The 24916-nt window shown below is 44.9% G+C and overlaps 1 protein-coding gene across 6 annotated transcripts in view; it reads right to left on the bottom strand.

Annotated features, from left to right (window-relative positions):
• The window catches only part of COL13A1 (collagen type XIII alpha 1 chain), a 248821-nt gene that overhangs the window by 157292 nt on the left and 66613 nt on the right, over positions 1–24916 (bottom strand). For all 6 annotated transcript variants that reach the window (XM_048505280.1, XM_048505279.1, XM_048505281.1 and 3 more), the window contains exon 3: positions 443–450. In XM_048505280.1, the coding sequence (XP_048361237.1) occupies positions 443–450 (8 nt within the window). The remainder of the gene's footprint in view (positions 1–442; positions 451–24916) is intronic.

The raw sequence follows: 24916 nt of genomic DNA, 5'->3' as shown, positions 1-24916 counted from the left end.
CAGAACTTAGGTAGAAGTTCATTCTGGATCATCATCTCAAGGACAAGGTGTAAGTGAGATACAGAGATGAGGTGTGTGAGAATGTCTATTGCACCAGTCTAAGTTTTTGACACAGATCTTCTGAACAGCCGAGTAATAAATAGTTCCTAGTTAACTTTAGGGGCTTATCAGATTGTTTGGTCTATTCATACAACACAGCATTTATACTGATAATAAACAAATGCTAAAGAAGTGAAACAGGAGACATAAGAGGTGAGTTGGTACTTTTTAGTCTATGATTTTGACTAGCATTTTTTAAAAACACAAATGACCTTCATCCCACTGAGGAGGCTGACCATATTCTGACTTTTCAGAACTTTTCCCTCCCACTTCAAGGCGTCCAGTCATTTTACCATTTGATGCATTCTTCACACCACGCACAGACATGAGTGTTGGTACTTACAGGGGGGCCTGAAAGAAAGAAAAGAAAAAAGTAGTCAACACTGTAGAATTCACTACAGCTATTATATAGTCTATAAACACATCCTCGATAATATCAGAACTTTCTCAACAGTTCCTTAGAATTTCCTTTTTTGTAGTAGGGTGGCTGACAGAATAACCTGTCAAGTCCCAGGTTTAAGTCTCACTGTAGCCACCAAAATGAGCAGGTCCTTAATACAGAAAGCAGAAAAAAAGGGAGGCCAATATACACATATATTGTAGATAACTGATAAGGAGATACAGAATCTGTTTGCAGATTAAGAACATAAGAACATAAGAACTAGCCTGCTGGATCAGACCAGAGTCCATCTAGTCCAGCATTCTGCTACTCGCAGTGGCCCACCAGGTGCCTTTGGGAGCTCACAGATTACCTGCTGCAGAACTATATTAAACATCATGAGACTCTGGATCAGGTACTTGTTTTGGACTTTATTTTCCAATAAAGTAACATTCAGTTGCAGGGTATGAATTATTGTGAAAGGCAGCTGAATTCCAGTCTAAGTACAAAACCTGAATTAGATGTATAGTAGTCTCAATAATACCATCAAAACTGGACTGAATCCTAAAATACCTTGAAGGAATGGCAGAAACAGATTAAAAACTTCACATGGAATGGCAAAATGCCAGGAATCATCAAAGTGTTACAAAATGGGGAAAAGAGAGGAGGACTAGCAGTACTTAATATTAAACTAGATTATCAAGAAGCTGGTCTGGTTTGGATTGTGCATTAGATTAAAAACCAAGATCAAAGAGTGATAAAATTCGAAATGGCACATTTGAAAGAAGGTTTACACAACTACCAATGGACTAAAAATCAGATAAAAATATAATGCAAAATAGTGACCATGTAATAAGAGGTATTTAGAATTTGGGAATCCACTTGAAAAAGAATTGTCCCCATTAATGATTCTCATAGAGGCATACTATGATAAAAATATGAGAAAAAATAATGTTTTTATAACATATGACAAACTCTCAAGAAGAAACTCTCAAGGCAAAAGAAGATAGGTGAAGACAAAAAAGTACCATGGCTACTATATTTTCAGCTACTTTCAAGATTAAGGACACTCATTCAGTAAGAACTGTAATAAGGGAGCCTACTGAATTTGAAAAGGTGGTGAGCATAAAAAATAACATCTATTAGGATAAATTTACAAGCTGCAACCTGACAAAGATACAAAACAAGCTAAAACGTGTATGGTTAGATGACACAACATTTGAGGAAGAACTATCTCTCTAACAATGGGAAACCTTCTGGACAAAAGATATACAATTTACAGCCAAACATAAAGAGAAAATCAGTACAAGATGTTTTATCGGTCGTATATTACTTCAAAGGATATTTAAAAATGGACAAGAACCATAAAGGGAAATGTTGGAAATGCAAAGAAGTGGATGGCACTTTTGATCGTATGTGGTGGACATGGAAAAAGACAAAAAATGAGTTAAGAAATACATGCCAAAATTCAGAAAATTCCCAAAATTAAATTTTCTATGGAAGCCAAGAGCATGCTATTAGGCAATCTGCCAAAAAAGAAGAATTGTAAAATAAATGATGTAAGAATTGTTTAGATAAATGATAACGACAGCCAGAGTTAAAGTTGCAACAAAATGGAAAGCAGAAGAGTGTCCATGACGAGAGGACCTGAGAAGCAAACTAGCTAAAAATGCAGTAACACCAAAACTAATAAATTATGTGAATAAATACCAATTAAAGAATTTCAAGATATGTGGAAAGCATATTATTTACATTATACCTAAAAATAGTGAGCTGAAAAGGAGACTGTTGAAATTATATTTATATAAATAATTATCTTGAAATGTTGTACTGTAAAAATGTCAAAAGGGGGGATTTAAATACATTAAGAATAGATGATAATAATATGTCAATTTAATTTTCAATATTTGGGAAGTGTTTTTAGAAATTTACAACAGCAATCAACACCGCATACTATTTATCAATTCTATTTTATTATAATTAAATATACATTTTATTATAATTAAATATACATTTAATAACATTTAATATCAACATCAGGTTTATCAAATACTACATAGGGTATCATGATTTATGTTTTCATTATGGTAATTACTATTTAAAGTTCATATACACCTCTATTTACTGTTTGTAACTGCTATCAACACATTGTCTATTGTTTACTATATCATTGTTCATTATACCTGTATATTCTTTTCTTTGTCTTTGGGTTTTTTCTGTTTTGTTGTTAGGGCTGGGATCCTTTAGCCAACAAACAGACTCTGAAGTATTGATCAGTAGCATTTATCAAGCAGGCATCAAAGTACCGCACAAGCAAAGCCAATTCTGCCGAAGTTGGCATTCACAGTCCCCTTTATCCCTAAAGTGAGCCCCTTCCCAATTTCCCAAGAATTTGTGAAAAACCATCTTTGGAGCTACAGCACCCTGAGATCTCGAGCAGATAGCAAGAGAAAGCCACCTGGGTTCCTACCCCACAAGATAACGAAAGCAACATTGTTCACATAGGATCATGCACGTAGGTAAGGGGGGGGTTTCTCGGGTTTGAAAACCCCCCCCATTCATGTCCAGAGAAACCACTTCCACCCGATTTTGTGCGGGTTTTAAAAGCAATTTGTTGCTCTTTCGGTTTTACAGCCTGCAGGGGGGCGCATTATTTGGGCTAGCAGCACCAAACTTTCAGGGATTGTTTGGGGGACTCTCCTGATGATACTACCTGGAGTTTGGTGAGGGAGTTTGGTTCAGGGGGGTTCCAAAGTTATGGACTCCCCAAGGGAGTACCCCCGCTCCTCCATTGTTTTCAATAGAACTAATAGAAGAAGATGGGGACTACCACCTTTGAGGGTCCATAACTTTGGACCCCCTGAACCATTCTTTACCAAACCTGGGAAGTATCATCAGGAGAGTCTGTGATCCCACCCAGGCTTTGTAGATTTTAATTCCAGGGGATTCCAAAGCTATGGACTTTAAAAAAAATTACCCCATCCTCCATTGTTTTCAATGGGGAGCTAATGGAAGATAGCTGCATCTTTTGCGGATCCATAACTTTGGACATCCTGAACTCTTCACTGTACCTAGAAGGGATCATAGGGAGAATCTAGGTTTTGTGAAGTTTGAGAATTACGGGGAGTCCCAAAGCTATGGACTCCCAAAGGGTCTGCCCTTGTTCCCCATTGTTTTCCAATGGGAACCCAGGAGATGGGAGACACTTTTTTGAGGGTCCATGCTTTGGACCCCCTGAATAACTTCCCCAAGCCTGGGTGGTATCATTAGGAGAGACTCCTAAAGATACCCTGAGAAAGTTTAATTATACAAGGCACCTAACCATTGCACCCCTGACAGCATTTACCCGCCAAAGATCCCCAGAGTCTCCTTTTAAATCCACGTCACTTTCGGCATGGATTTAAAGGGAGAATCTGAATCAGAAGAAGAAGAAGAAGAGTTTGGATTTATATCCCCCCCTTTCTCTCCTGTAGGAGACTCAAAGGGGCTTACAATCTCCTTGCCCTTCCCCCCTCACAGCAAACACCCTGTGAAGTGGGTGCAGGGCTGAAATCACAAAGAAAAGCTGTGACTAGCCCATGGAGTCACCCAGCTAGCATGTGTGGGGAGTGCACGGGCTAATCTGAAGACTACAGATAACAACCTCCACAGCTCAGAGTGGCAGAGCTGGCAGGGGAATCAAACCTGGTTCCTCCCGTTTGAGAATGCACCTGCTCTTAACCCACTACACCACAGTGAAGAGTAGTGATGCCGTTTCAGGGTGGGGGATGTCCACCCCGAAGCAGCATCACTTTCAATGTTGTTTAACTTGGGACCCACGATTCTCCCACTTTAAGGTGGATCCTGGTTTAAACACCATTCAAAGGCGTGCCTGCTGTTTGGGGGGTGGATTCCAGCATCACAGCGGCTACTTGAGGGGGGAGCAAAGGTGAGATTGTGCACCAGGCTCCATTTTCCCTCTATGCCTCAGCCCAGAGGGGAGGGGCAGGGGAGGGCAGGGCAGGGGAGTCTGCCATCCCCGACCTCAGAGAGCTGCTTTTATAAGCGCTAGGCCAGGGGCGGGGCTTAGGGAGGCGTGGCCATCCCCTGGGGCGGGTGGGGGTGTGGCCCCACCCCGAATCCCCCCATAAAAAAATCTATACCTACGTCCCTGCATAGGATGGGAGGATCAAGGGAAGCCTAGTTGTCTATGAGCCTGTGAAGCCATAAAGCAAAGATCAAGGGAAGAATGCGCAGATGGCAGTGGTTACATATAGCAGGCTGGTTACATATATCTCAATAGCAGCAATGTGTTATTTTAGGCTGGCACATGGTTCCGGGAATGCCTCTCAATCACCTAGATAGCTTCCCCCTAACATCTGTTTACATCTATAAAAATAAAATCTTTTTTAAAAAAACACTTTATCACTTTTGCAAATGCACCTCACCCCTCACCCCACCTGTGAGGAAGACAAAACACACCACACATTAACTCCACACTGTGCTACAGAGATAAACACATCTCACAATGTCGTGCTTTTGAAGATGACAGTCATAGATGCGGGTGAAACATTAGGAGCAAAACTACCAGGTTACAGCCTGGAAAATGCTCAATAGTCAGTTGATTCTAGCTGTGAAATTTTCAATAATTAATGTTTGAGTCTGAAGTAACACTATGGCCTTTTTCACATAAGTTGTTTACAACATATCTTGCCACCCAAATCATTGTGTTATGGTTTTCATTGCATGGGGATGTGTGGAGGCTCCGTTCATTCCAGAACACTAACACAGCGTCTGGAATAGAAATGCGAGCGCGAAGCCCAAAGGTTATTTTGCCGCATAACAAGAAATCTTGAAGCTGGAAGCTGAGCATAACAGAGCACATCCTGTAGCTGGTGTGAAACCGCTGAACCTGGTTATGGGGCGTGGCTACATTTATAAGGCCCATCCAGCAGACAAGGAACCCCTGTCCGGCACATCCCCCGAGGGAACAGAACAGGAAGTTACTAGGTACCACATGGGCCGAAAACCCAATTTGGTACACCCCTCCCTGCTGGGCGGCGGAAATATCAGCGTAGCCCCCAGGCTTATTGTTTCGAGAGCTCATGTAAGCACCCACGGACCTCCTATGGAGGCCCCTGAAGTTAGGAAAGGTCCGGCATACAAGCTTCACCGCCTTCCCCAAATAGGATGTTCTCTTGTGCCCTAAAGCGCACCGAGCTGTCAAACCAGCAATCCCGCCCCAACTTCAACTGGCCAAGAGTCTCACAGCTCAGTAAGAGCAAAGTCACTGCATCGAAGAGCGGGGCGGATTTCAGCTTAGCTCGAGTCGCGGGCCTTGAAATTGCACTCCAGCAGAGCCTGGCGGACATGGTACCGGCAGAATAATACGGCCCTGATCCGTCCAGTGGACTCCGTCGGGCAAAAGCAATACCGCTTTGGCAGAGCATGGGACCAAATCAACATGGGGAATAACATCCCCTCCCATGCTCAATACCAGCCGGGCTGCCCAGACCGACAAACCTTGGACCTGGCTTTATTAACTCTGGCCGGAACCACAGCGTTCCTCCAAGTCCTCAAAACCTGGCAGGAAAGCTCGACCAGAGCAGCAGTCTGTGGCATCTTGTAGCGAAGTAACTTTAAGTCATCCCTCATGGCAGAACCTGCAATGCTACTCCCTTGAGAAAGCAGGAATGTCATTTTCCCCCAGCTGAAGAACTATTGCGTCACAGAAGCCATACTGGAAACACCGAGTTCCGCGGCTTCGAAGAGCAAGAGAAGACCACCGCATGCCTGCGCCATGCCAGCCAGTGAATGTCCAGAGAGCTGTCCAGTCCAAGGTGTTATCCCCAGCCCGACTTCTTAGCGTAATGCGCCCAGCCCAGTAAACAATACTGTAGCCGACCATCCAGAAACTAGGTAGCAATGAGGCCACCGGAACTATAAAAGAACAAAGTTACAGCGAAAATTGAGGCCGGACATAAGCGATAAGCCAAAGATCTCCAGCGGCCTAAAGGCCTGAATTTCAGTTGCAGAGTGTGTCCTCTTGAGAGGCCGTGGTAGCTGCCCCAATCCGAAAGGGAGTGGGAACCGAACTTCTGCTCTGCTGCAAGGTCCTAAAAGAATTGTAAGCACAACTGTACATGGCACAGCCGTGAATTGAAATCTGGACACTGATGCTCCATCGTTGTGAGATAAACAGGGGACCCTGCCCTTCAGGGCGGACAGCTAAAAATGCAGCTTCTCGAGCCACCCGGACAAGGGGCCCCTGGTGGGGAGGGGGCCAAAGATACTACCGTTCCTCGGCGCTACGCTGGTCCAGTCTTGGACCCCGCCAACCATATAGAGTAAAGTTCCCTTCGGCCATGGACATATCGGCCCTTTGCAAAGCCTTAGGAGCCAATGATGTGGTGGATGGGGCCCACTAGCTCCACCTACACCGAAGAGGCCCCAGGAAAAGCCAAAGGTAAACAAGGCTTGGAGAACAGTGTAGACTCACTTAGGCAAGAGTCACAAACTGAGTCTGTGGCGTTAAGTAAAGAGTTCCCAGGAGCTCCTTGGTGATGGGACGCCTACTATCTTGCAGTCTGGGGAAACCGCGCTGCCGCGAGCCCACGGCTCTTCTAGCTTCAAAGCAGCGGGAGTGGTCAGTGATCCCCAGGGCCTGGCTGAGAAAAAGGAAATGGCACTTCGAAATGGACCTTAATAGTCCTGGCAGCCATTTGTGATCCTTCAAATGGACCGAATACCGGAGCACGCAAATCCTTATGAAGCCCTTACATGGGGCTAGGCTCGCCGATGGAAAACTAAAGCAAAGAAGGTGCTCAGTGCCGCTTCATACGCGCGACGGGTAGCTGGAGCCAGTAGGCTGCCAAGACCTTACTAACCTTCGGCTATTGACTGCCTCCAGGGGTACCACAGATGGTCGGGACACCTCTCCGGAAATTGGCCGGCATCGGGAACTAGTGAGCGAAAGCGGCTGACTACAATGGCGAGACAAAGCGTCAGCTATGGTATTGTTAATTATACCTGGCAAGAAAACGGCTTTAAAGGAGATGTTATTAATCGGGCAAGCCAGAACACCGGAATTCCCTTACTAGCCGCATCACCCGCAGAAACCTGACCGGCTGGACACCGATTTACCACCCTGACCACAGCCTGGTTGTCACACCAGAACTTAACTGCATGAATTAAGCGAAACGCATCCTTCCAGATGTAGAACCGCCGTAGCGCAGAAGGAACAACTCCAGGAAAGGTAAACGTCCCTCAAAATTCCAGTCTAGAGACCATGCAATTGCTGGCCACTCCCCTGCACACCACTGGCCCCTGAAATAAATGCCAAAGCCTATACGGAGCCAGCTGCATCGGTGTGAACTTTGAAAAGCTATCCTGCAGCTCCCGAGGAACTTGCCAAAAGGAAACTCCGTTATAGCGGCTCCAGAAAGCGGCCCATACCCCTAGGTCTTGGAGAAGACCAGAAGTAACCCTAATGTGATGATAGGGAACGGGCCAGCCCATAAAGGACCTTGCCATGAAAGGAACAGAAAGCCCTTCCTGGGGAGACAACCCTGCAGGCAAAATTAAAGATTGCTTTAGCAGGGGCTGGATTTCCCGCAGCCTGCATTTCTTTTTTGCACAGGTGTCTGCGATCAGTCGCGGCGCAATGTTATCCAGCTTGTCGATGGGCAGGGAAGATGTTCCTGCCACAGTGTCCAACTGAATTCCTAAAGTAGGTTAAAGCAAGACCGCGAGGGCCCTTCAGTCTTGTCGGACGCCAAAAGGAACCCCTGGCTCCTCCGCCATGACCTGAAGCGCTGAAAGCAACATCGCCAGCATTAAGTGGAGCCAGCTGCGCCGCAGGTAAAAAGTCATCCAAATAATGTCGTAACTTTTTTTGCGCATTAATGCGATCGCCGGTGCCCATTCCAAAAAGGTGCTAAATTTTTCAAAGGCTGCACAAGCTATAGAGAGCAAGCCATGGGCATGCATTTGTCGACGCGCAATTTCCTTCAGAGTCGAACCCAATAGTTCGAAGTCCACCAGGGTGTAGTATGGGCAGCAGCCGAAGAGGCTGACTGTATATCCACATTTTGCCAACTTGCTTGAGGGCGGTTCCCATCTCCCGGATGAGACTCACTGCCTCATCCGCAGTAGCATACCGAACAAGAGCAGATGCCTGGGTTGATAGAGTCGTTCGCAACCTCCCTGCGGGGTAGGACAAATGTTGTATCATCCTATACTCCCGGGGAGCCTTTTTTGGGGACAACCGCACCCTATGGGGGAAACACGGAGGTTGGGTAGCGAGGAGGTTGAAATGCGAAGGGACCTGCGATTCTGCCTGCCAAGCATTCTTTTGCAATTTTGCTTGAAAGAAGCTTCACTACCGCTGAAAGAGCAATTCCCTAGCTATTGGTGTTTAAGTTGGGAGCTGAGGTTTATACCCACACTCCCTAAAAATGGGATGTGAAAACCAAATTGAAATCCCTCCTTTAAGTACAATCGCGTCTTCCCGACACGGATACCTGTCCATGCATTGGCATAAAAGGTTTGCACCGCGCTTGCACCAGGGAAGGGGCGAGACTCTGCAGAACCTCCGGGACTTCAGGCCTTTCTGGCGAGGGGAAGGATCCTCCCCTGGCTGCCACCGTCCTTCTTAAAAGTTGCCGGAGCCAGAAGGGTTCCGGCCCGCACGTCGAAAGGGAGCTTGGCGAAACCGATTCGCGAGCATTGTACCCTGGTGTAGGCCCCAAAACAACGGGAACAGCTGTGCTTTCGAACCTGCATTTCTCCCTCTTTGGGAACCTTGGTTAAAAGGCCCCAGCAAGCTAAGCGGTGAGGTCCCGCTGACTAAACTTCTTTTCCCTCGGCCCCTCAGCCCCCCAGTTGACGCGGTAGCACCAGATGGCGCGGATTTAATTGCATTTGTCATCATCCGCGTCTGATGCAGTGTATTAGATCCCACCCTCGCGTCCCCACGGGCGATGTAGGAGGCACTCTTACTGGAATGCCTCGTGGCTGCTTGATAGCAGCCGCATCCCCTGATAGGGATCGTGCCCTCAAAACAATAGCCCAGTGAGAAGACAGATGCCTTGCAGGCCCGCTTGGTGGGTAAGCGGCTCCTATCAGAGCCATATATTTGGCCGAACCCTTTCAGCCGGTTGTCGAAGGAACGGCTCGAATGCTCTTTCTGGAGCGTTCTCTTCTCTTCTTAAGTGACCCGGGGAACATCTCTTCTGGATCCTCTTCCGGCCGCCAGAACTTGCGTGAAGATATCTACATAAAATTACCCATCCAGAGACACGTTCTCTTAACTTGCTCGGCAAATGGGAACACAAGAGTCCCCAGGGTCCCATGCGGAACAAAAAAACACTGAAGCCCCTAGAGTTCCCATCACCGTCCTCCACTGCCAGCTCCCCTTTTCTCCTCTGAGTGAGAAATCCAGAGGGGAAGAGCTAACACCTTCTCCCCTCTTTCCCAGTAATCTCCAGCTGCTTGGGCGGAATCCACATCTAGCAGACTCACCAGGCGAGGATGAGGCTAGGAAGACCGCCGAGAAGATCCTGAATGCGACGCGAGGCCTTTTTTCCGCTCCGTCTGGTTCTGGCTCTGGCCGACGAAGACTGGCTGGCAGGAGCCTGCTGCAGCTTCAACACTGCCCGTTGGTCCAGGCAGAGTACAATCCCCAGTCGTCGGCTCTGGACCACAAACTATTGGGACGGCGGGTCCCGAAGGAACCCACGCTCCGGGGAGTGCCTGGCAACCCAGAAGCTCTGATGGACCTGAGTCCCCCCCAAAATTGGTGGCAGAGGAACCCAAGCTCCTGTTGGACCTGCGTTCCACTGGCTGACTACCAGAAGAACTTTGAACTTGAGAAGGCCAAAAATAAGGGGGCTGGTTTCCGCGGAAACCTCTCCTGGCCATTGCCCCAAAACCAGGGGAGGGGTTGAATTGGCCTGGCCATCCCGTACCGGGGTTAGCGTCATGCCCATGCCTCTGGAGAATATATGGATAAGTATATGGCATAAAAGCAGGGAGTTTCCAGATATGGGCAGCCCACTTTGTAGCCCATGAGGGAGGCATGAGCACAGAGGGACTATTCATCCTGGTCGAGGAATAGAGGGAGGCCCGGCGGGCCTGGGTTTCCCGGCCCAGGCTGCCCCAGCACCTCCCAGCCGCCCAGACCCCTGCTCCAAATCTTGCGGCCTCTGGCCGGATTACTGCTCAGGGGCGCTCCCGAGCATGGCAGGAGCTGCTGCGCTGGAAGAGGAGAGGATTGCACCTGCTGGAGGTAAAAAAAGCTTGACAACTCCCTATCAGGTTGTGGCATGGCTGACTCAAATTCCGGAAGGGGGAAGGAGTGTTCGTTACCTGCCCCATTCTGCAGAAGGCCTGAGTGGCATGGTTTTGGCCACCCTTCCTTGCTCTCTTCTTTGTGCCTTTGAGCCTTCGATGCCATGGCCCTGACTAACTCCACCAATAAAATTGCTTTTTTTGTTAATTCAAAACCGCTCTCTGCCCTTGTTTGCTGTTTGTCCCTTTATATATGCTATATCTATGACTATATATATATATGCTCCCAGTTTAACTTACAAGTGCAGGATTCTTGCAGATTAAAGTGCCACAAAGAAATCACACCCGGGATTGGACTTTGTAGCAGCCATAAAAGCAGCCCAAAAGTTTTTCCAAAAATGGCCGCTGCCTTGCGACGCCTTAAGCTATCTGAAGAATACCAAAGGAAATGGCGCGCTCCTTCCAGTCCCTCCCACCGGGAAGGGGACAAAATGGCCGCCGCGCTGCCGTCGTGCGATGCTGGCCTAAAGATTGTCCCTATGAGCTCACCAAACTGCCGGTCGGCGAAGGCGGCCTTTAGAGTAGTCCCAAGGGAAGAGGACTTAATGTAAGCCCGTGACCCCCTTGTTCTTAAAACAGGCGCCCAGGTCCCTCCGGTGGCGTTTTCTAATTAAGCGCCCGGCGGGAGACTCGCGGAGCAGCAAAAGGAAGGCAGAAACTGGCCGCCGCGCTTCTCGCGCGCGAACGCTTTCAGAGGGGGGGGGAGGCAGCGCCTTGAAAGGTAATGCGCCCGGAGCTCGCCCTAGCGGCCGAAGCCCTTGATATCCCTGCAAGCCTCACGGCCGGGCAGCAAAGCGAGCATACCCGATCATTCGAGTGACGGGCGGAGCTCCGATGAAAGCCCTCCGATGAAAGCCCTGCACCGCCCAATATCTCCCCCGCCTGCCTGAGAAGCCGAAGGAAGATCGCCCAGTCACACGCACGCACCGCCGCACCAGCCAAAGGCCGGCGCAGCAGCCGCGCGCCCTACAAACGCCTGTCCCGGTGAGTGGGGGGGGGGGTGAAAAGCCCTACGAGTCTCGGCGAGGCCGATCCTCCTCTCACAAGGCCGCAAGGAAGCTCCGAAAACAGTCTCCCTTTGAACGATCCGGCCTTGAAAGAGGCCCGGCCCCCGCCGACGCAGCCTTTTAAAGGCTGCTGAGGCCCCTGTCACGTGCCGGCACCCGGCCACGTGACCGCCTCATTTGGCCGGCGGGAGGAAGAAGCCTCCAATCGTCCCTCCCCCCTTGCAACGGCGCCTCCAGGCTGAAGCCTGGGGCGCGATTTTCTGCATGCATTTTCCCCTGTTTGATTTTGAAAATGTTTTGCAATCATTTTTTGTTCATGGTATTCCCAAACACTTTAACAGCAATGTTTTCCCAATCCATTTCGAAGTCAGTTTTCACTGAGTGAGTGAAAATCTTTCTCTCTCTCTACCCCAGTGGTTCTCAATCTGGGGGTCGGGACTCCTTTGGGGGTCGAACGACCCTTTCACAGGGGTCGCCTAAGACTCTCTGCATCAGTGTTCTCCGTCTGTTAAATGGATAAATGTTAGGGTTGGGGGTCACCACAACATGAGGAACTGTATTAAAGGCAGTGGTGGGATCCAAAAATTTTAATAACAGGTTCCCATGGTGGAGGGATTCAAACTGGCGTAGCGCCAATGGGGCAGGTGGGGGATCAATTAAGTGGCTGGGCATTCTGGGGGTGAAGCATGACTATAGACGGGCAGCGCTGTGGCAGCGGGGCGTAGCCACTACGCCCGATCGCCAGGCGGGAAAGCGAATACACGCAGCCGAAGGCTATACACGCATACTTGCCGGTGCGCTCCATGAACTGCTTCAGAAGTTCTGCGGCGCTGCTGGGGAGAGGAGGCATTAACTAAGGCAAAAATCGTAATGGCTAAGAGCGCAATTAGTAACCCCCTCTCGGCACACACAAATAATTAGTAACCTACTCACAGGAACCTGTGAGAACCTGCTGGATCCCACCTCTGATTAAAGGGTCGCGGCATTAGGAAGGTTGAGAACCACTGCTCTAACCCTTCAAACACCTCACCCTTATCTATGCCCTCATATAGTTGCCCAACCTTCCCTTCACACATTTTTTTTCCTCTCTCTCCTCCTCCACTTTCCAGGGTACATTTTTTATTTTTTAAAAAAATTGTCATATTAAAATACCAGTGAAACGTTAGGGCACTGAGACGTTTAAGTGCTGGGGCTACTGCATCAGTAATAGAACACTAAAATGCTGGGGCATATAAGGAACAGTGGGAGCAAGGTAACTGGGATATCACACTCTTGGCTAGCATTTATTTTTTTCTGCAGCTCCAGCATAACCGTGTTTACTCAGAGGTAAATGCCAGAGAGTTCAGTGAGACTTACTTCCCAGTCAGTATGCTTTCAGGACTGGATCTGTTGAGAAACATGTTGCCGTTGTTGGGTGGACCTGATGAATTGGTGGGCTGTTTTTTGCAGGGTCACTCATGGAGCAGAGACACTTAAAAAGTATAGGCAGTGGTAGATTTGGTGTTACAGCACTGTGTGAACATGGAAGAATGTGTTGGAGCTTCTGAGTAAAAAGAGTGTTGAGAGAATGAGTCAGTGTTGTCAGAAGGTATACAGAGAAAGTCAGAGCCTCAATAAACTGTTAGACAAAATAAAGACAGAGAGTAAAAGAGAGAACTAAGAGAGAAAGAGCGAAGCTGTCAAAAAGTGTCAGAGTGAATTTATTTTGAGTGAAGTCCTCAAAGTACTTGTTGTCACATTTTGATTTTATTTTGTAAATATTTTTCTAAATATTTTGATTTTATTTTGTAAATATTTTTCTAAATATTTTTCTAAAACTGTGTTCTCAAGCCTTCGACAATATATTTTTCTAAAAACTTTCAAGTTACCCATCAGTTATAATAAAATCTTACTTTCTTTGAAGAAACATTTGAATTCCACCCAATTTTCCTTAGGACCATGTAAGCCATCCACTTTGCCTTATAAGCTTGTACCAAAAGGAGATAAAGGGGTTGTTGTTTTTGTTTTATGTTTTGTTTTGGAATTTATATTCCTGATGGCAGTTACCGTATGGGGAAGAATTAAGGGAACAAATATTAATTGGCACTTCTTGTTTGTTTGTTTGTTTGTTTGTTTATTGGATATTGCTTTTGGTGGCCATGGATGGAACGGTCATCACACCTAGAGAGATAATGTCAAGTCTGACAGGTTCTTCACTGGGTCAGTCAGCATATGAAAGGCTTCAGCTTCAAACTGTACCTTTAGGAATAGAATATAGAATAGAAAATGCATGGAATGGAAATTTTCACGAGGCACAACTTCTCCAGGCTCTGCAGAATGTAATAAACCGAACCTTGTAAGTTCTAAACCACACAGATTCCTGTTATGGTGCTGTGATTGGAACTCCTGGGTGTACTAAGACAGCAGCAGCTACTCTTATGAGTATGAAACCAAGTTCATTTCAGTTGCTGAATTTCAATAGATATATGAGGGCACCGCCACATAGCCTAACAGCAGCATCGCAAGGCTGTCCTCCTTACCCCTCCATTACATGTAGTCCAACTCACCTCATGTGCACTTTCCTGCCCTACATCATTGGCTGACATTATGGGGGTGATGACAAGTAAAACATAGGATGAGAAAGGGGACATAGGAAGTTATACTGCCCAATACAGATGGGAAACTCAGCATGGGACTGCTGATTTGTGTCATGGTCTCATATTTCTCATAACAGATAGTTCTGCCCTGACATTATATGCCTGGAAACATGATTACTGTTGCACTTGCCACTCTGGTTTCTTCTGATGTTGCCGTTTTCCTAAACATTTTCTTCTCACCATCAAATCCAGAGACAAGCCAATGTGCTTTGTTTCCAAGTAGATGGATGTTATTTTAAAATCATTTTGTAGCCCCAGTGGAAAGAGGTTCTTGTTGTTTAAACAAAGTACTACCATATATTGTGATGTCATAATCCATTTCAGTAGCTGTTATGTCACAGCATATGGGAATTTTGGGTTGCCATTCAGAAACCTTGAGGGACTGTTTGACACCTTGGAAATGGATGAGATCACACTTCAGCAAAGATTGCCAGAGCTCTGTCATCAGCTGAAGCAGCAACATGATCCGCAGCAAACTGCATTTCACATCACAGCTTGCACAACACAATACAATTTCAGTGCACCTAGCTAGGATGTGTGGATCTCTGTCAAAGCACATTTTGTCTCTCTGGCTGCAGGCACATAACACTGGGAGCCACAGGTGTATTGGGGGGGGTGGGGATGGCGCCCGGGGACAATTCCTCCTCAGCCTAACCTAAACAAATTTTGTTGTGAGCTACAAGAGGATAACTCCAATATGGCAGACTGTACTCCCTGCAGGAAGGATGGGCTACATATCTGATTAATAAATAAATGCAGTGAACACTATCCAATTTTCAGCTTATTACATGCATACCATTCTCACACCATTGCACCTAGCCACTCCATATTCACCAACCTATCTTTTTGGTCACATAAAACAATGACAGCACTTCATAACAGCCCACAGCCCTCAATTCAGCTAGGGAGGTTGATGTGTGAAGCTGATGCAGACCAGTGCGGCAATGCTCATCTTCCTTGCACTAAACTTCAAGGATGCACATGATACAAACAGAAATATGCATTCCAATCAAAATCACAAGCCCCATGGATTGTAGGATTGCTAGCACTGGAATGAGACTTCTGCCTATGTCTCCCTCTTAGTTACTTACACACCCTTTCCTAATCTATACCTGCACTATGTATTGTATATCTATTTAGTATGGAGTGGGTTAATTAAAGATAAAGAATAGCTTTGTGCAGGGAATCACATTGAATAGCGGATGTCCGCAGTCACACTGAACTAGAAAAAGAGTTGATAAGGATCAACATTTGCACTGCCACTGAATGGCTAGATGTACAAGGATGTGCACAGCCTTCTGAGGCTACTAGCCAAAGTACGATAGGTAACACACATTAATTATTTATATTTTTAAAGGGCCAAGATTATAAAGCAGTTTGCTTAGCACAAGTACAATAATGTTGATATCAATTATTAGTATGCATATTATAGAATACAATGTGAAGGAGGCAGATATATATGAGGACTGAGACCATCTCTTGGCTTTGCAAGCAATTCCTCTAATCAGAGACAGACGCTACATGTCCGTGCCAATCCGAAAAGTTAGCTGTGAGGTTGGAAAATGGGGATCTACTACTTAATGAGGTAGGCAACCTTGAGCATAACCATAATTTTGGAAAGTTTTAAACCTATTTTGCGTACAGCCTCAAACTACCTCACAGCCTCATAGCGCTTATTTGAAAATAAACGTTAAGCCCATTGCAATGGGCTCAGAAAAGCAGGGCGGGGGGAGCATTTTCCCCTGCAATGGGCTTTACTGCTGCTTCATCCACACACATTCCACAACATTGATAGTGTTGAAAGCTGCTTGGGTGTGTGTGTGTGTGGCAGAAGTGGTGGAAGGGTGGCAGAAACAGTGGGGGTGCCAGAAGTGAAAAGAGATGGCAGAAGCAGCAGAGGATCTCAGAAGCAGTGGGGTGGAAGAAAGGTTGGGAGTGGCAGAAGCAGGAGGCAAAAGGGGGCAGCTGCTGCAGTGAGTGGGAGATGTGTGGGGGCTGGGAGAGGGAAAAGCGAAGGCCACTGGCATGCCCAGGGTGGAGGGCACTCTCCTTCAAGGCTGGGTAGGTGTTCAAGAACTCCAGCCACCCCACCACTCCAACTCCAGGGCCAGTAAATACTGCTAACACCAAGACTTTGATTTCATTGGATAAAAACACCTTCACTTTCTTCCCTCTCAATTTCGTAAATCAGGATCCCAGATTCCTCGGATTCAATAGGATGCACCAAGCAGCAGATACCTAAAATGGCTACAAGCATGACAAACCTTAGCCAGACACCCAGAGTGCCTCACTCCTAGATGTTGGGGAACAGGAATGAAGAGCAATTGAATATGAGAGTCAGTTACAAATCACTTTACAGAAGTCTTCGGGGGTTTGGAAAATTAAGCACTTGCCTTAAGTAGTAAACATTCATGATTGTTCTCTTAGAAATAGTCATCAAAAGAATATATAACAGTAACATATCTAGATGATTTTCCCCTAACCTACCTGCCATCTGTAAGTATGCCAAGTCACCTTCTTCTCTCAGGACTGCAGCCCTACCTCCGCTCCTCTAATCAAGCCTCCAGCAACTGTTATAAAAAAACAGTTTTCCCCAACTGTCACCAGTGTCCCCTGGCAACAGAATCTGGACTGCTTGGTCATAATGGTAATCTATACCTCAGTCTTCCCACCATCCTCCTCCCAACTCCCAACTCAGAACGTGACCATTCATGAGATCAAATTGTTACATCTACAGGCTAGCATTTTGCAACATCCCGCCCTAGCAAAATATATATTTATTTACTTTATTTCTTATTAATGGGGATCCAAAGAGACTTACATCATACTCCTCTCCTTCATTATGACATCACAACAAACATATGAGGTAAGGGGCTCAGAATATATGACTGATCTAAGGGGTTTTGATGCCTAAATCTCCCATTGGGTGGCACCCAATGAAACTGTTGGGAAATAGGTTCATAACATACAAAAGGAAATCTTTATTTCCTTAAAGAGTAATTCAGCAAGCATAGCTTTAAAAGGGGTGATGGCCACAACCATAGCTTTAAAGGGGGGTTAGACAGATGTATGGAAAACAGCTTGTAAATGGCTACGAGTCATGTTGATTGAAGGAAACCTCCATCTTCAGAGACAGCAAACCTCTGGATGCCAGTGCTGGGAGGAAGGCCTCAGCCTTGTTTGTTGGGCCCTCCAGGGTAACTGTTGGACATTGTGAAACAGTATGCTGAAAAAGATGAACCAGTGTCCTTATGGACTACAATTCCCATCAGCCCCTACCAGCATGGCCAATTGGCCCTGCTGGCAGGGGCTGATGGGAATTGTAGTCCATAACATCTGGAGTGCCAAAGGTTCGCCACCACGGTCCTAGGCCTAGGCCAGTGGTGGCAAACCTATGGTACTCCAGATGTTCATGGACTACAATTCCCAACAGCCCCTGCCAGCATGGCAAATTGGCTGATGGGAATTGTAGTCCATTAACATCTGGAGTGCCATAGGTTCGCCACCATGGGCCTAGGCCAACACTCTTAACAATTAACCTATACTGGCGAATCACCCCCAATTTAAACAGCAAAAATAACCAAATATATAACAAATAATTCTTATGACCTCAAACATGCTTTGTAATTAGGTTGCCAACACTGAATTTAGGGGAAGAGCTGGTGGGGGTGTAGTTTGGAGAGGAGAGGGAGCTCAGTGCAAATATGCCTCTTATATTATCAACACTATGGGTTTACTTTCTATTTGACTGACAATTTCTAGAGGGCTAGTTATGTCAGTTCAATGGCAATAAAAACAACAAACTCTCAAACACCTGGAAGATGGCAAAAGGCTTATGCCCCAGTATATTTTGTTAGTCTTTTAAGTCCCATAGGATTGTTAAGTGATTTTATTTTACTTCATGGTGAATTCTATATTTTTCTTTCCGCAGACCTGGGGGAACAGTCAGTCTTTCACAACACATTGTTCGTTGGATGGTCATATCTTTTTAAGTGCCATATGGAAATCAGAAATATGTACGGTTGGAGAACTCAAGTATTGAAATACTTGATTAACTGTGTGAAAATATCTAGGGCTTAAGCTGACAGACTTGTTTCATCAGATTCCTGCGCTTTCCTCAAAATGTCTACGGATATTGCTGGTGGAAAGTGGATTTGGATACCTTTTTGTGGTTTCCTTTCAAGGAGGGGAAATGAGCTACTCAATACAACTGTCAAAGCCTTAAGTGCTTTCCATATATTCTAGGCTCTTTATTAAAGTAAGAGGCCACAAACTATGGCTCACTCATAACAGGTAAGAGCTCATAAAGAACTTGCCCCTTAGGCTAGATAAAACAGCAAACATGGTAAAGATAAAACCAGTGATTTGGATCTGACAAACCATGAACACAAGAAGTTCACAGAATAGATTCCCCACCTCCCCTCTCATTGCAGCTTCCTGTGCCCCCCACCATCACAACTATTTTGGAGGGATCTCAGGAACAGGAAGGCATGGGGAGTGGCTACAGCTTGGCTGATATCCATCCTTCAGTTCTTCTGTGAACCTTTCCATGAACAGGGTGTGAGAACTAAAAGTGGCGGGGAGGGGAGGGCAGTGCCAATCACCCCTTCTCAGTGTAGCCCTGCTTGTCATATCTTGTCATGTTCCTGAGGATCTCCCAACTGTCTGGAACAGCTTTGGTAAGTTGCAGGACTGCCAAGTAAAATCAGCATAGGTGAATTAGCATACATTAAAACTGATACACATCTTCCGTTCCATTTTTGCTTCTCCCCAAAATTACTACACCATAGTGGTTTATATATATGTATTGTGTCCATGACCTTTCAGTGGCATTCTCACATCATACATTAGGATGTGAGGGTATCTTGTGAACAGCATGGCACCTCACAGATTGTCCTGTGGTGGCAGCTTGATTTCTTTTTATGCACTAAGTTTCCCTGAACTTGATTGAAGGACAGGATATAATTTTAAAATAAATGCTGTTTGAGTTACTGAAACGTTGAGATGACATCATGCACTGTAGTATAATAGCAGTCTGCTTCCTACAGGATACCACATTAGCAGTATAGAAGTTAACCACATCATGGAAGCAGAAATAGTTGTGGCCAAAAGGCGCACCAGCCAATATGAAAACAAACATTGGTTTCCTGGTAAAATGGGCGAGGCAAAGCAAAAATTATAGAAGTCCATATTTTGAAGCAATCTTGGGGCATATCTCTATGACTTTCTGTCTTTGGTAGAACTCTATGTCACTCATTCTTAGATTGTCACTCTGTAACTAGGGGTCATGATATACCTATTATTCCATAGGATGATTTCATTACTATGAGGTAGGTTTCCTAAGGCAGGGGTTCCCAATCAGTTTTTGACCCTGTGGACACCTTTGGAATTCTGACACAAGGTATTAGGTGCATGGATGCTATGGGAGGCAGAGCCATACTCTCACCCAGAGAAGATTCAAGAGCAGGATAGAAAATAAGTTATTTTAAAAATACACTAGGAAAATGAAGTGAGAAAAAGAATTAAACCAACATAAGTGGCAGCTGCTGCTGAAAAATAGTTTAAATCTGCAATCATATCTCCAATGTCCTACCAGAAGCTGTGCTGGCCAAGAGCTACCTCCACTTTGCTCCACCAACTTTCTGAAAAATCTTTGTGGGCACCAGGTGAGATACTGATGAGCACCATGGCATCTTCAGGCACCATGTTGTGGACCCCTGCCATAAGGTATATGGAGCTTATGAATGCCGGGAGAAATGGTCCTTGATGTATATGGGCCCAGGTTGTCAAGAGCTTTAAAGGATCCTGAACTGTACTAAAAACACATAGGTAGTCAATATAACAATCACAAATCATTACTACAGTCATTACTACCATCTATTTTTAAAGATCTGAGTCAAGAGAACCTTTTATTTATACATTTAGGAGAACAATCCCCTCTCCTGTGTGTGCCACCAACTGTGTATTTGATAGTTATCCCTGTGGTAAAATGGGTACCGTCAGCACATCATTTTACTAGGGGGATGGGGAATTTCCCAGTTGCCCAAGCTCTCAAGTCATTGGACCTCAATGAGAAGTTTAATTCTCCAACCTTGCTCCACTATCCCAGATGCAAATAAGAACCTTTCACTACTTGCAACCACCTCAAACTTGGAGAAACGCCCGTTTAATTGCTATGGAAACTAAATCTTCTCTTTTTTTGTCTTTCAAAGTCCCTTTCTTAAAATAAGGACATCTGACATTCCCTGGCAGTATTCTTCGTAATTTGGTATGTGCAGTGCTAGTTTGTTTGATTAAAATGTTTATAAACACAACTTTCTCCCAGGGACCAAAAGCAGGTAACAACAATAAAACCAAAACCATTGTAAAAAAATCAAAAAGAACCATTAAAATAGCCAAAAACAACACATCTTACAGAATCCAAACAGTTGCCTTTTGGAGCTAGAGTGCTAAAGATCCCTTATCCAAAAGCCTGTCTCAAAAATTAATCATTGTGTTTCTTCTGAAAGGCAAAAATGTTCTATAGAATGCTGATTCCATAATATTGGACTGGCTTCCAAACCCTCCCCCACCCCCGCCCACACACACACACACACAAATGTGCAGTCACTGAATTCTCATGAACCACTAGCTGACATGGGCTACTAGCAGGAGAGGTATGTGCGCCCCAGGTCATGAAGTTTTGTGAAGGTAAGCACAAGTGGCTTGTACTACTTAGAAACCAACAGGCAGCCGATGTAATGGCTGTAAAATTGCTGTAATGTGATCTCTGTGGTCAGACCTCAACAACAAATAGGCAGCCACATTCTGCACAAATTGCAGCTTCTGATTCTTCTTCAAGCGCAGCCTCACATACAGCATGTTAGAACAGAATAACCTATTGCATATTCTAGCGTGGCAAGATCAGCAATCTCCAAGTTGGGGCAAGTATAGTTGGTGAAAAGCACTTTGGTAGAATGTTGCTCGCATTTTCCTGTTTTTGTCTCCATAAGTAAAAGGGCTAGGGCTATTTTCCAAACTGAAATGCAGCTCGGAAGATCAATGATGTGGCCCCCTTGAGATTATGGGTTTTTGGACACATTCAGCAGAACCCAATTGTGAATATTGTCAAATTCTCCATTTGATTGGAATACAGTCAAGAAACTGTAAGAGAACAATTTAGATTTTATCTTTTTTTTTCAATTTTGGAAATCGATATATTGGGTCACCAATCTCATCAAACATAAAAATCACTCTTCCAACACATAATTAAACGTATAACCTTTGGTTGACCCCAGAAATGTCAACTGATTTTGTATCCTCTTGAACAACAATGAACCAGAGCTCCAAAACTCATAACTTTTAGTGCAGGGGCCACTTATCTGTAATAGGCTGACTAAAAAGTCTGATGAATGTATGATGACCTGTGAGGAAAAGGTCAAAGATCAAGTTACCTTCTTCTTTCCCATAGTTGATGGACCATGGAAAATATATTCAGCAGACTTCAATATTCTATCTCAATAGGGACATGGAAATTAATTGCATCCGTCAGTCAGTCACCCCATTACAGCATCTGTATTTCATTACAGCTCTTAGAACTGGAGGTGAACCACAATCAGAGAGCTTTAAATCAGAAACTTCTGGAATTGGCAGAAAGACTGGGTCGGATTCATTCGTGTGTTTAAGCTTATTTGTGATATTCTCAGTTCTTACAATCTGAGCGAGACAGAGAAAGAGCATTTCATTTTATTGTTACCGATTGGATGCAGCTGAAATATTATGAAAACTATTCTTTTGACAATTTGGCTCCCAGTGATGGAAAAATGTAAAAGGTGAGTCATCCTCATTAAATTTCCAATATTTTGGCTAACACTTAATGAGGACATGCTATATGGTGGCACCTCACCATCTGAATTTAAATTGAAGCTAGAAAATTCCAGTTCATCCAGCCATGATTACAAACAAACCCCATAGCAGGTATGGAGAGATCACATTCTTGAAGCCATATTACAGAAAGGTGACCAATGGGCCTCTTATGGATTGGTCCACAAATGCATGCTGATAACTGAAGCATCAGATAATGGCTTCCATGTGTGAATGGTCTCAGTACAGATATAAGAACCGGAGACAATTTTCATATTATGACACATCACATCAAAAACACTGTTCAAGGAGTCAGTTTACACACTTTGGCCCAAAACAAAAGCTAAAGGAATGTATAGCCAACATCAACCTACAATTTGTGCCCAGTAATATTGTTACCAAAGAAGTTACATAGCATGAAGACATTATGCTCAGAGTTTCTGCAGTCCCTTTCCACTTAACATAAGCAATATCATGCCTTTCTAGGGCCCCTTCCACACATACAGGATAATGTACTTTCAATCCACTTTCAATGCACTTTGAAGCTGGATTTTACTGTGCGGAATAGCAAAATCCACTTTCAAACAATTGTGAAAGTGGATTGAATGTGCATTATTCTGCATGTGTGGAAGGGGCCTAGGTATCACCAGAAACTCTATTTACCAGAGAGTTTCCTATGATTCCTAGAGAGGACAGATGGCACTTTTGGGTTTTCCTGAGAAGTGATATCATGATGTTAACTCAATGGCCATTTTTAATTTTTTCCCCGGCTGCTGCTTCAAATGGAGGATTGGAAGTGCTGTATTGAGTATATATCATTCTCCCCAACACTTCAATTTTTTTCCAGAAAAAAATGTATCCCCCCATGACTTCAAAATTTCTGAAAATTTTACATCTCTACTTGCAGCCAGAGGTACAAATGCCCTTGATTCCATCCAAATACTAATTGTCTAAAAGTAAGTTCCCCCACACATACACATCTCCATTTTTATCATCCTCTGGTACTGCATTCAGCAATGTTATTACATCCTGAATTACACAGTAAATCCAGTGGTGCCTGAGGCTATGTACCCATTAGGATGTTCAGATCAAAGGCATCCCTGAAGTTCATCTTCTTTATACACCTCCTATAAAATTAATGGTAATGTAGAATGGAAGTAGCATAGCCATTCAGTATGAGATAACTCAAAAGTACAGGAAAGCAGCAGAATATATGTCTGCCTGCAGTAAAGTTGGCTTTTTATAGCTATTGAGGCTAGGATTTATAGACAGCACATTAAATATCAGAGGGAAACACAAGCATGGCTGTTCACACCCACAAGGATTGCTGTTCACATACACATGTACACAGACACAGACACACACATATGCTTACTTGAACAGCATGCACAACAGGCCTGCAAGTTTTCAGGTAACCCACAATCATAAATGCTAGAAACTTCTAATTAAAAAAAAGTAGGGAGATGGCCCATGGGGAGTTTTCTGGGCTAGCCTTTCAGGCACGTGCAGCATAGAGAAAAATTTAGAGAGTATGATCAGTCTTAAGCCTGCCAGGTACCTAAAAAAGACAAAGGGTTTTTTTTAGGGCTTGCACTATTTTTAAAAAAGGATCTGTGTTCCGTTATATTCCATCCTTTTAATTTAGTGTGCAAATTAAATTTCACAAAATTATTATTAATTTTCTTTGTAGGTGCTTTTGAAGTATTAGGTAGCAGTCAAAATATTTCTCCCGCATTATGGGAGATAACTTATAATGGTGAAAATGGTTATGGAAATATGACCTTCACTTGAATGAAAGCACACTGTTATTGGATGCTTGGAACACCGTCTTCTCCTTGCTATGTGATACAAAGCGACACGCTACAACACATTTCACTGCACAAATGTGGGATGTTAAAATCTCTTTTATTGCCATTCCTCAGTTGCACCAGCTAAGAACACAAGCAACAACTGTCTAATTGCAACCACAGGTTCCAAATTCATCCACGGCAGGCTTGAGAGATACAATCACTTTCTGATATTCAGGCATATGTTAACTGATAACAAAATACTGTAGCTGTATGGCAAGTCAATTAGTTTTGAAGTGCTCATTAACCTGTCAATAAGCCTAAAGCTGAACCCAAGAGCAGAGGGGAGGAATATTCCTTTTGGCTCTCTTGATGTAACTCTTAGAACAGAGATTTTCAAACATTTCAGTAAAAGTATGTAGGATATTCAGATTCAGTTACCGTATGTCTGCAAGCCTCTAGTGGGGCCTGGATTTTCCTCAGAATTACAACTGATCTCCCAACTACACAGATCAATTTCCCAGGAGAAAATGGCAACTTTGGAGGGTAGAGTGTATGTAAGGTGACCAGATTTTCATGTTTTAAATGCGGGATGCGCGCACATGCGCACACACGCGGCCGCAGGAGCGCACTGCCTTTTGGGGTGCTCCCCGGTTTCCTGCCCTGTAACAGGGTGGGAAACGGGAGCGCCCCAGAAGGCAGTGTGGCAGCCTTCCAAAAATTGGGAGAATTAAACAACCCTGCGGGACGCGGGACAAATTGCTCAAAAGCGGGACTGTCCCGCCAAAACCGGGACGTCTGGTCACTTTGAGTGTATGGCATCACATACCTGCCCCA

This window comes from Sphaerodactylus townsendi, linkage group LG08 (genome assembly GCF_021028975.2).
Source record: "Sphaerodactylus townsendi isolate TG3544 linkage group LG08, MPM_Stown_v2.3, whole genome shotgun sequence".
In the NCBI taxonomy this organism is placed as follows: Eukaryota; Metazoa; Chordata; class Lepidosauria; order Squamata; family Sphaerodactylidae; genus Sphaerodactylus; species Sphaerodactylus townsendi.
Note: the sequence above shows the minus strand (reverse complement) of the source record. Positions and strands in the feature narration are given on the sequence as shown.